The sequence below is a fragment of the Thamnophis sirtalis genome, unplaced genomic scaffold (genome assembly GCF_051295495.1).
Source record: "Thamnophis sirtalis isolate CommonGarterSnake01/CBP01778 unplaced genomic scaffold, rThaSir2_p1.2 scaffold_1, whole genome shotgun sequence".
NCBI lineage: Eukaryota > Metazoa > Chordata > Lepidosauria > Squamata > Natricidae > Thamnophis > Thamnophis sirtalis.
Genome location: NW_028261381.1, coordinates 17,711,160 through 17,724,153, shown reverse-complemented (window position 1 = coordinate 17,724,153; position 12,994 = coordinate 17,711,160). Strand labels below are relative to the sequence as shown.

At 35.9% G+C, this 12,994-nt stretch overlaps 1 protein-coding gene across 8 annotated transcripts in view; it reads right to left on the bottom strand.

Annotated features, from left to right (window-relative positions):
- Nucleotides 1-12,994, bottom strand: part of NCKAP1 (NCK associated protein 1) — a 71,228-nt gene that overhangs the window by 26,668 nt on the left and 31,566 nt on the right. For all 8 annotated transcript variants that reach the window (XM_087708161.1, XM_087708165.1, XM_087708179.1 and 5 more), the window contains 7 exons: nucleotides 10,774-10,911; nucleotides 8,072-8,120; nucleotides 5,337-5,493; nucleotides 4,240-4,296; nucleotides 3,527-3,623; nucleotides 3,275-3,381; nucleotides 209-341 (listed from right to left, as the gene is read on the bottom strand). In XM_087708161.1, coding sequence (XP_087564287.1) covers nucleotides 209-341; nucleotides 3,275-3,381; nucleotides 3,527-3,623; nucleotides 4,240-4,296; nucleotides 5,337-5,493; nucleotides 8,072-8,120; nucleotides 10,774-10,911 — 738 coding nt within the window. The remainder of the gene's footprint in view (nucleotides 1-208; nucleotides 342-3,274; nucleotides 3,382-3,526; nucleotides 3,624-4,239; nucleotides 4,297-5,336; nucleotides 5,494-8,071; nucleotides 8,121-10,773; nucleotides 10,912-12,994) is intronic.

The window sequence follows — 12,994 nt, the reverse complement described above, 5'->3', positions numbered from 1 at the left end:
AGCCCCATCTAGTGGACACTGGAAAAAGGTGATCGATTGTAAGTAAAAATACGGAGACCTTAAAAATGTTTTTTATCACTAGTGCATCTTTTTATAGGAAACATAGGCTTTTACACTGACTTGGAATTTCAAAAAAATAAACACAACAGTATTTAATCCAACTCTTGTAAATTTTATCAAATTTCATGGCAAAATCTTCACCACTCACCTGTACAAGTTCATTTAAAACAACTGCATCAAAACCTGATAGATATTGAACATAATATCTTTGCATCACTGGGCCATATTTTCGTACGTGTGCTCTAAGCTCTTCCATGTAGAAAATCAGTTCTGCTATGTGCCTGAAGGAACAGAATAACACAGGTGATTGACAAGTGGGGAAAAAAACCCGGTAATCTGAGTGGGTGGGAAAAGACCAACAAGCTCAGATGACTTTGCTTTTTCGCTATTAACGTAATGTTGTCACTGAGACAGAATTGTAAAGAGAAAAGAATTAAACCCTGTATCTTATGAAAAGATTACATGGAAGTATCTTTTCATGCAAATGTAGGAGATGTGCAGGCAGAGCTGGTAGGGTGGCGTTAAATGCACCATCAACTTAGAGCCCTTGTGTTGGCACAAGAGATCGTCCAGCCCCCCCCCCTCTGAATTCTGTTGATCTTTAGCACCAATTTAGTGTTGACTATTAGTTGATTATGTTCTTGAGTATACATTTCACTGGTTCATTTATGCTGCAAACTTATAAATGGTCTTGATTTTTTTGCCTGGCAGTGAACACTTTATTACTGAAAAAGCTATATGTTTGTCCCAGCTAAGCCTATATAATTAAGAAGAAAACAAGTACATTAAAAAGAAGTGGAGAGGGGACAAATAGAAGGGATGAATTATCTAGCATCATCACTTGTCCTCCAGATGAATGGGAAGGAAGATGTAAGGGAGCCAAGGAGAGGGAGGCCCCCAGTGATGCTATGGTCTCTTGAGATGTAGGCCCTTTTCATGTGGCCTTTGGAAAACCCCTGTCTAGGATTTATTTCCTTCCAGTTTCAGATATAAAACGTGTGAAAACTGTATAATAAACCTCAAAAAGTAAAGGGCCCCACCCACAAAGAAAGGTGTGATGTGGTTCTACCCATTTGGAACCATTCAGCCTCTTAAAATGCTGCTCTTGAAAACTAAAAGGTTGCCCACTTCTGCTATAGAGAAAAGAAGGGAAGGGTTAAAATGTTCCTATTTTAACAACAGGACAAACAGAGATGGATGTCCAAAACAAAACCTCTATGATAAATAAGGCATTTACTGAACTACTGGCAATCAATTAAAAATGATGGCATACATCCAAGAGCATTGCAGGGACTATTCCCATACAAGGAGTCTTCCCTTTTGAGAGAAGCAATTCTACTGGAAAATATCCTGTCATCAGTGGATAGATCCATAAGGTTCTATCAGCCTAGCCTAAGGGACAATTTCTACTTTGGTTAAGAATTCAAGGATTGGCTTATCCATGGATGGGCTTATTTGTACACACTCACACATTAACTTTATGTATAATGGGTCAGTGAAGTTTTTGTTTGTTGCTGATTCATCAAATATCACAACAGAACAAACCGGTTTTGAGATCTACTGTTTAAAAATTGGCTTACAACACAATGATCCATGTATGTGAATTAATTAGCATAAATATTTTAAATTTCTTTAGGATATTGAGAACATTTTTGAGAGCTTTTAGGTTTAGAGATATTGGAACATTCTTCACACTCTCACCCAATGTGCATTAGTATGCACATAATTTATATTTATCTTATTTATATCTCATATTTATTATTTTTAAGACATTAAATTAATGTTAATTATCACATTATTCTGAAAGATTTATCAGCAGCCGTTTCACCAACATTGTAATAATACAGTAAAAATCTGCTGATGGGAACATGTTTCAGATTCCACTTTAGTTATCTACGTGGTGGTAGCGGAGAAAACAACTGCAACAAAAAACCCCTATTCAATACTTTTATTAATATGACCTTTTATGTCATGTTCACATTAATTAATATTAATATGACTTTTCTTGTCTGTTCACTTTCTATAGACAAATTAATGCTTTTGGGGGAAACAAATTAAAGCCCCTGTCCAGTTTCATTTAACTAATACAATGTTGTTTTCAATTTGCATTTTACCTCTTATTTTTATTTTTCAACTTTCTAAACACTGCTAGTAGTTAATATTTTAAATTAAAGAAGCATTTGTATTGTAATCAAGTTTTTATACAATGCGGTAATGCACTTCTCGATGTAATACTGGTTATGGCGCATATCAGTGGTGGGTTTCAATTTTTTTTAGAACCTATTCTATGGGTGTGGCCTATTTTGTGGGCTTGGCTTGGCGGTCATGTGACTGGGCGGGTATGGCCAACTTGACATCACTCATGCACACTCAGTCACATGACCACCACCCCCAAGCCATGTGGCAAAAATTTATGGGACTCTTGGGGGAGGGGGGGGGGAAGAGAGGGGAAAAACTCCCAAAAATAGAAAACTGGAGGATTAAGGGCCGAAATTAGGGAGATCGGAGAAGGCAGGACAGAGAGGAATCCAGTAGAAAGCTATCACACACTGGGGAAAGAACTTTGGGAGATCGGAGGAGGCAGGTCAGAAGGGAATCCAGGCTCTCTGGAGGGGAACAGAAGGTCTCTCCCAAGATCTGCTTCCCTTACCTTGCGGTGCAGTTCTGGGACACGTTTGGGCAATGGGAGAGGGGGCTTTCTCGCATGCCTTTGGAGAAAGAAAGAAGGTCTGCGAGAAAGCCCCCCCCCACACTGCCCGAACGTTTGAATGAAGGAGGCTGCAGTCTCCTTTGCTCTCGGCTATGCGATCTCCTTTCGTTCTCTGCTGCCCAAATGAGCGGGGGGAGCGAGTCAAGTGTTCCAACCGGTTCTAAATGGCATGGTATATTTGTGGAATCTCTTCTACCGAACCGGTTAGAACCGGCAGGAATCCATCCCTGGCGCATATTCAAATCACCATGTCATATAAACCTTGATATACAACTTTCAATCAACATGCATAACCATGCTTTGATATAATTTCATTTTTACAAGGACCCCTCAGGAGCTATGTTATAGAAAACATTTATTTAATCTATCAAGAGATAAAAGCCATCTAGGGATCACAGTATACAAGTAACACCCAGTATCAAAAAACAAACATAATAAAGAAACAAACATATCATAAGCTGCAAGAAATAGGGCCCCACACAGTTATTTCAGCTATTGCCTTACTTATCTATGAAATCATCCGTGCTTTTCTTAGGCATGTTATCGGCATGTCGAAGCAGCCAAATAATTTCATCACGAGCAAAGGATAGTGCCATAAATACAAACAGGGCCTGAAAAGAAAGAGACATATTTATTAATGCAATTCATTTCTAAAGAAGGTATGCATATCAAATGGAATTATCCAGAATGATAAACCCACATAATTTAGTCATTCTGAAGGAAAATATTTATTTTCCTCTAGCATTATTTATTTACCTTGGGACCTAAAAGTCCTGGCTGATCTGATAGGACAGTGGCTAGCTCTTTTAGTGCAGACCGTAAAAACTTGCGCCGTTCTCTGTGCATTGAACCCCTGTTCAAAAAATATAAACTTTATGATTAACATTAACAATATATTACATTTCAGAAATAAATCTCAAGTTGTTTGGGAATCTCTGGTCTAGTGATAATTCATATAGTTCTGCAGTCTAATTATTTTTTATATTAAAGTCTGTTATTTATAAACATTACTTTTAATGTTTTTTATACAGTTTTAAACAATTCAATCCAGAATTGTTTAACATCTATTTTGTAACTCTGCTCTTAAAGCGTTTTAACAAAAATATACAATTCAAGAACAGATCAACTATGGAAGATAGTGAGCTACAAGATAGAAAACACACACTGGGATTTGACAATCCAGCTGAGGAAGCCCGGGGATAATTGTGTTCAGCCACAAAGAGACATGTTAATATTCTCCCCTTGAAACTAATTCCACAAAAGAAGATACACACACACACACCCCAATAACATTTCTGAATTGTGTAGTTCTGCAGCTGCAAGAAAGGGAGAGGGAAAAACTCTGAATGGCCTTCACTTTGTGAAATGGGATCTAAATCTATTTCTTAACTGATAAAGCTATAAAATTTAGATGAGTATGAATACATAATTAGCAGCCTTCTAAAATTGTTACAATGTAGTATACTTACGCATGTGATACAGCAGCTTCCTTGCACTCTCTTATGTCATTTATACGCTTGTTATAGCTGCAAATATAAATAAGATGTGTAACCATAGTGGTGATATACATTTTCTGTGGCTCTAGTTACAAAAGACAAGAAAATCTTCCTTTACTTAATTTCCTCAAAACCTCAAATTACTTAATATATTTAAATCCAACATAAACACAGAGAAAGATAAAAGGGATTATGTATCTTTTTCTTTGCAGAATCAGAAGGCATAGAATAAGCAGCACAGTTTAAAGTAAGATTTAATTTTAGATGTTAAACAGCTCCAAGTAGTGCCTACTGTTTCTATATGCCTTTGCTTTTTGATTCGTATTTTATCCTAGCAGACAATTCTCTTTTGGGTCTTCTAAGGACATTTATCTTTAAATCTCCAGGCATTACTTCAAGATATATCCAGTCCTTCTTACATAATAGAAACCATGCCTGTCTTACTTTTCAATTTAAGAAACAGTTTGCTGCTTAGAATGACAGGGTGATCTTTAAAAATATAGTCAAAAAACCTTCTGGGGGTGGAGAGGACTAGATAAACATTCTTCTAGATATGATCAATGAAACATTTATGTACTTCAATAACGATCAAATGAAATATGTACTAGTGATTCAACAAGCCTTTAAGTTCAATGCTATGAATACTCTAAATTTAATGTAAAATGAAACCTATTAATGAATGTTGAAACATGCACCTAAGACTTCAATAGATGTAATTCTCTCTGGTCCTAAAGGATAGGGTGGACCAATTACTCTGATCTTCTCGTCTAACTTCATGAATGTTGAATCTGTTAATGCTACCAACAGATATTCCTATTATGGACCCTAATTAAATTTACGTTCTCAAATAACTTTAAAGGCAACCTTGGATTCATCTTAACAAGACTTGACGAGGATTAAACATTATGAAAACATCTGGGTATGGTAAAGCTACAAATGAGTGGGGCGAGGTAGAGGATAATGCTGCTGTTTCTACTAATCTGTTAATGAAGAATTATCTGGACTTTCTCCTATTTTATCATACCACAATCATCATATAATATGCATAATTTTTTTAAAAAACCACATACCCTCTTATGTTTACAAATAAATCTTCAGCAGCCTTATGAATATGAAAAACTTCATCCCGAAAGAGTGCCAAGCAAGAGCTGCTTTGAAGAGCGAGTTTCCAAAGAGTCAAAGCTGTTGTGTCATTATTCAGGATTCCGTGGCACAAAATAAATCCAACTTTAAAATGAGGGGAGGAAAATCAGAGTTATAAAAATAGCAATTACTAAGAACTGAAGCAGAATACTAAGATACAAATCAATTACATTCTACCCACACATACAAAAAATAGATCATGCACACTTTTTATTGCATCCTATTATTATTATTATTATTATTATTATTATTATTATTATTATTATTATTATTATTATCATTATTGTTGTTGTTGTTATTATTTCTTTTCATTTATAAAATATTTTTAACAGTTATTATCAGGGCATATCATTTACAAGAAAGCAAAGAAAGAACAAAAAGAAATATTAACACATATATTAATAACAATAATAATGTAACAGAATAATTTTAACTAGATTTCTCTTTATATTAGCTAATATATTGCATCCAATTAATACATTTTCAACCTTCTTGATCTTAAGATAGTCATTTTAACATCCCTGTACAGTTTAAAATAATCACCAAGCAGTCCTTACTTAATGACCACTCATACAGTGATCATTTGAAATTACAACTCCGAATGAGAGAAAGAGCATCCCCATGGTCATGTGATCACAACGAAGATGCTTGGCAACTGGTTCACAATTAAGACATTGCAGTGTTTTTGTTCATGTGATTATTATTTGCAACCTTCATGGCCAGTTGCTGACAAGTGACCAATGGGGTAGCTGGAAGAAGACTACAAATAGCGATCACATGATTGTAGGCAGCAATTGTAAATTGTCATGGTCATATGACATCATGCCACAGGACCACATTGTTTGGCAATGGAGGTCCTGGTCCCAATTACAATATGTAAGCCAGGACTACCTTTTAGTGTTTTTATTCTTTCAAAATGTTTCTAGTATTTTAAATTATATATATGTATATATTTATTGTAAGCTACCCAGAGTCATTGAGTAAGATGGGTGGCCATAGAAATTGAATGAGAAAATAAATAAATATTTATTCAGAATATACAAAATGACTTTTTATGTCCCTAGAGCCATTCTATCCCTGATCTGAATCTCAATAGTACGGAGTGATTCCCATTGTTTAATGGAACAAAAGGGTATGGGAAGCAACCACATTACCTGTGGTTAATTAAAGCTACATTAGCATGTAATTGAATTAATTTTTTATCATGGCCTTATCCACTTTTAGAGTCTAGCCCTAAAGCAATACTAGATGCTTTTTAAAAAAAAAAAACAACCTACACACCCTTGGTTTAGGAGAAAATGTCATATTCTATTTTATGTTGAAACATAATGTGAAAAACTTTCCTATCTTTACATTCATTATTTTCTTCAAAAGAGGCATTCTTGTTTGGTCTCCAGTAGCAATCAAATCCCTATAAATGCAAACAACTTGTATGGTGTTGTGCACTAGTAAGTGTATTTAAAAAGCCATTTCCTTGCTTTTATATCTAGTGCATCAGAAAATTAAATTCTATGAAAAGGACAATGGTTTTTCAATTGGCCATTCCAAAAATGTTACAGGTAAGGATTAAAAACCTCCATCCTCTGGCCAACCTCAAACAGCCGTACTATCTCCCCAGCAAAACATTCTACCTCTTATAATAGCTGGCTAAGAGGTTCAGGTGTTTCCAGACCTTTCAAAGAGAAAATGTAAGAATAATAAGCACCATTGCTCCCTGCTTTCTCTCACATGGATAAATTGATGATGTCAAGTGACAGGTCTTTTGTGACTTTCTGTTTGTAGTTTCCTCCTGTTAGTCCTTGAGCTGAACTCCTTTCTCAGAGAGGTAGCCATAAAATCCCCCTTTGGTTCCTCAATTTTGACATTAAAAAAAGAATCTTGTCATTTTAAGCTCCCATTGATTTTCAGGGAAGGCATTTAAGCATGTTCTTGATTTTCTTCCCACTATTCTCAATGGAACTCTTTGGGTCATGTCTATAAGAAATGTTAAAAATTGGAAAAATTAAGAGTTCATGCAGCTATTAACACTGCTTGACCTGAACAAAAGAGAAAGGAATTGGAACTAAAGCTTCAAGTATATACTACACACTGTGCCAGCCAGTGTAATTAACAGGATTGTTGTGTGTCTCAATTTTAACTCTCTTGGGCAGTTCTTCAGCAATAGTCTGTAGCTTTTTTATGACCAAGTCCAACTTCCAAATCTGACATGACCAGATTTGAAACCAAGAAACTACTAATTCAAGTTTTGCTCTATATGTATTAGAAAAGAAAGATATATAGTTTGGGCCTGGGTTGTAAGATACACATATTTTAATTTACTAGTATAGTCAACTTAAAATGTTGTGGGAATCGAGAGTCAATTTTTTCTTTCTTCAGTTACCCTCTATCATTCATTTTATGTCACAATAAAAATTAACTACTAGTAATGATCAGTTAAAATTGTCACCTACATTTGAAAAGCCTAAAACATCAGCTGAAGATGAAATGTTGTTTAGCATCATTTTATGCCACTGTACTCAAAAAATATGGTTAATGCTATGAATATATTGGGGCAGAGACTAGAACAACTATTCTGTTCTCTCAACAATTTCTTACACATTGATACTATGACATCACAGTAAAGGACATTAATTGTAAGCACATCAGTTAAATTTAAACTTACAAATTATCCATTTTTCCATTGTATCCAGAGAGAGATATTCACATGGCATCTGTTTAAAAAAGGAAATTTTAATCATCAGTGGAAAACAGCAATCTAGTTAATGTAAGATTCATTTTCACCTAACATCTAGTTACATTTTAAAGAAAAGCATTATTTCTGGAAAATATAATGTACAGACATTTCAGGATTATAAAGTTTATTTTAATATAGATTAAGTTTATTTTTTAATATAGATTAAGTTTATTTTTAATATAGATTTATTTTTTAATATAGATTAAGCTAAAATGGCTTAATCTATATTTTGCTTTAAATGTAATGATTGTTACAATTCCTTAGTTTTGGACTGGTATGATCAAAATATAGTATCAGGACAGTTTAGCTATAATTCTACAAGGCAGTGGGAAGGGAGGAAGATAGTTTAATAGAAGCACACGTTATGATCTAACAATTACATATAAATACACTGAAAGTCTCCTGAGGTAGAATTGTGAAGACCTTTAATAGTTTCTATTCATTTTGAGTTCAGAGACATACTTTCTAACCTGTATTTAAGGATGAGCTAACTCTTCTTTGTGATGATTCTCTTGAGTGCCCCTTGGGAGAATATAATGACTTAATCACCACAATTTTGCCAACTGCGATAGCCCCAGACTAATTCTAATGGATTAGTGCTGTGTGCAGCGAAGCATAACTAAATATACTTATTGCATACATAAACACAGCATGTAGGATATGTGGAATGAAAAAAATTAAGCAAGCACTATTTATGGCCTAACAATTTTGTTATTTACTTTGATTCGGTAATTTAATTTTTTAACATCCATAACAAAGGAATTGCAATTCTACGCTTAATGGCCCAAATGTAATTTGACTTGCAATAAATAAAGAGAATTAGAGATAGAAGCATGTATGAGGAAAGTCGTCTTAATACGGTACTTGCCATTATGATAAGGTTGAATAAAATTCATTCATGATGTAAAAATGTAATGGGAATAGACCTCCCCCACTCATAATAATACAACACAGAGATCCTCTATTAAACTTGAACAGAGACATTCAAAAATAATTCTCATTTACCTAATGATTGCTAAAATATGAAAAATTCACTGCCATCTGTCGCAAAGGTGATATTCCAAAAGACAATTGGATGTTCCTCATATTTTTTAAAAAATCACATCTCATCCAAGAAGCTTCTTCAGTTCTTGGATGAGAAGCAACATGTTTTTTTTAAAAAAAAAACACGCACCAAGGAAGTACAGTTGCCTTTTGGAAAAGCACCTTTGGGGCAACCAGGACATGGAAGATTGAGACTCTCCATAAACATTCACTGGCATCTGATTTGGTGATATTCACTAATTTACATGGTTTTAAAAAGGGATTGGTCAAATTATTTGAGGGCAGGGTTATACATGCCAACTAATGTCGATAGCAGAATCTGATAGGTACAGATACATCCTGACAGTAGAAGGAAATTTTCTCTCCAATGGTCCATTTGGAAGCCTTCAGAATGCTTCTGGTTGGCCTCAATATTTGAATAGACAGTCTTTCAGTTGGTCAGTAGATTGCTTTTTAATTTACATATGGGAAAAATCCACTAACGTAGAAAATTAATTCATGTACACAACTTGGCATTAATAATTTGTTTGTTTAGATTTTGTCCCCTTTTACCACTTTATCGCTTTTGGGGCAGCTGAATATTCCTAGACACCAGACCACTATATTAACTGCGTTAATATAAAATACCATATTTTTCAAACTATAAGACGCACCAGTGTATAGACACATCAAGATTTCGAAGAGGTAAGTAAGGAAAAAAGTTTTTGCCTTCCCTCAACCCCCAGCAGCACTCTGCAGGCTTCAGCAGGGCTGGGGTAAGGCCAAAAAAAAAAAGCCACTCTTTTTGCAAAAAACGGGCCATTTTTAGCAAAAAAACAGGGACATTTTTGCCTTGCCCCAGCCCTGCTGAAGCCTGCAGAGTGCTGCTGGGGGTTGAGGGAAGGCAAAAAACCCTGAGTTTTTCGCAAAAATGGGATGCGAGGGTGGGGCTTTGGGAGGCCAAAAATGCCTGTATTCGGTGTATAACACCAACATTTCCACGCTCTTGGGGGGGGGGGAGATGCCTCTTATACTCTGAAAAATAAGATACCCCCATCAAAATTAAAAGAGCAATGCATACTTCATGATTTAGCATGTCATTATCTCAGCCAGTATTTTAAGCTTTTTAATTAATTAATTACTTCTTCACATTTCTGTGCCACTCAATCTCCCTCAAAGAGAGACTCTGTACAATAAAACACCAAAGAGTATATAGAAAAGTTAAAAATGTTAAGAAGAGGCAACAGATTAAAGTTAGTTAAAAGGATAGGGGAGAGCTTTCAGGGGTCTAAACAGCCTCATGGTTGCGGGCTCCCCTGTGGATGAGTCAGCAGAGGCATGTTTTAACTATTTAAATAAATATAGTTATTTGCCTGAAGCAAATGCATCGCTTAATTTATATTAACCTACATTTAGGCATAATAAATAAACTGAGCAAGACAACTGAATTCAAAGGACAATTAAGGTTCCTGGATGAAAGTTCTCCACTCCTCCCCACTCATCATCAGAGCTGCCACTTCTCTATGGCATGAGGAGGAATCAAAGGAGGAACTGATTTTTGGTTTCAAGGCATAAATATAACACAGATCAATCAAAGAGTGACATACTGTGTCTGACTGTGCAGGATTAAGCATTGTGCTGGGGGCACTGATGAGGCTCAAGAGCTGAGCATTTCTCCACTGATCAGCTGAAAGGTTCCGACGAGGATAAACCATCTGAAGTGAGATTAGAGCATCTGAAAGAGCCTAGAGCACAAATTAATAATAAATCAATATATATATATATATTAAAAACTGATAATAAATAACATTTGAATCCAATATCACAATTCAAACCTCCAATGTCACTCATGTTTAAGAAATTCATAGCAGAACTTGAACATTGACTCCAATTTGCATGGTAAAAGTAGTACTTACACAACTACATGTAAAATACACCCAGCTGTTTTTTAAGTGCCGGTATATCCAGAGAACTGGCAAGCTAAGCCTGCGTCAAAACAGCTGTGATGGGATATATAGTAAATTCACATTCTATCTCTGGCTGAAAGAAAACAATATTACTGATTGCTATTTATTGCAAAGGCTTATACATCAGTCCAAATGTATCTGACTCTAAATGGCTTGCATTTCCATATTCTGTAACAAGACAAAAACAAATAAAACACATTCAATGTATCATCATCACGTCATGTACAAAGAGCCAAAATCCAATTAAAACAGATATTCCTCCTGTGGGAAATCGAGAGACTCACAATACACCAGCCTCTGTAGCCCTCTTAAAAAGTCATACATATTAGCTTTCTAAAATACCAAGTAGGTTGGGACTAATCAGATTTCAATGGGGGGGTGGGGACTGAGACAGCTCACCCCCACAGACCTTGCAATAAGAGAATAATCTGTTCACAAGCCTTCCCTCCAAATCTTATTGAACAAGCATACACCACAGGGAAGGTGTGGTTTTCTAAAAATCAGCTGCTGAATCATGAGGAGTTTTAAAGTACTTTGAATTGCACTACCAGCCAACCCAATGCAACTGTGAAAGAAGAGGCATTCCATGGGTAATCAAGTGGCACCCATAACTGTTGCATTTTGGACTGCCTCTACTACCTAGGTATCTTTAAGGGCATGTAAAGTGCATTGGACTACTGTAATCGAAAAGTAGTCAAGGCACATTAACTATGAGGAGGACATCTTGATTCAGAAAGGCCATAACTGGCATACAAGATGAGAAGATCCTACTTAAATACAACTGCCTCTTGTTCTTCAAGTCAAACCAGGGAATCGAGGAGGAACTTGCAGGTCATGAAAACGATTCAGCACAAGAGATGCTGATCCTATCCAGAACTAAAGATGGAATATACAGATGGATTCTGAACCCAAAGTCATTCCAACTTTTTGGAACTGACCCTGCTTTTCGCCATCCAGACGTTGATAATTCCAAGCCCAAGATCAGAACTTCAGCAAATGTTCCAATTGGCAGGGGGCGACATGGCAAAAAAATTGACTGAGAATCTTATGTCATCTCCATAAAGTAGACCAGACTAAGAAATAGATTTAAGTATAAACTTAAAGCTATTTGTTATTAGAACAGGTATAGTAACAGAAGCTTGAAAATCTGAACGTGTTTCCCTTCATTTCTTTTATCTTAATGTGAATTTCTAAGGGGCAGGGGAGGAAGTGTCTGAGTAATTTTCATAAATCACTTTCTTGGTCTGAGTTCAAAATTTTTTAAATTTGATTGATGCCTTGGCAATGAATCTTCCCCTTGTACCTCAACGACATCATCTGTACCCACTAAACCAGCATACCAACAATTCTTAACTTTCTGTTTATGGATGACTTCTCCCAGTAGCTTTATGTAGATTTTAAAAAGATCGTAACAGTTTCACGTCTTGTGGCATTCCACAACAGAATGCCCTAGGCCTTGACTTCTTCCATCATCAATGACTGGAACTGACCCCTTAGGAAAAAAGATCTCAACCCTCTGTAGAAGGACACCATAATCAATGGTACTGAAGACCACTGAGAAATCAAGCAAAATTGTGAGGGTTGCACGTCCCCTATCCCAACCTTGCCACTGCTCGCTGCCAAGGGAGATTAATGTGGTCTTGAAACCATACCCAAGCATGAAACAGTCCAAAAAGCATCGAAACAATCTGCTTCATCCAGGCTCCTCTGCAATGGGAGGCCTATCTTCTCAACGATCTAAGCAGGTGTTTTGAGCTGTACTGCATTCAATTATTTATGAAAAATGTAGTAAGTAGATAAATAGAGCCAACTGGAGACGTAAGAGTTACATTGCACAGCTGAGATGTAGCAGTAATGTAGC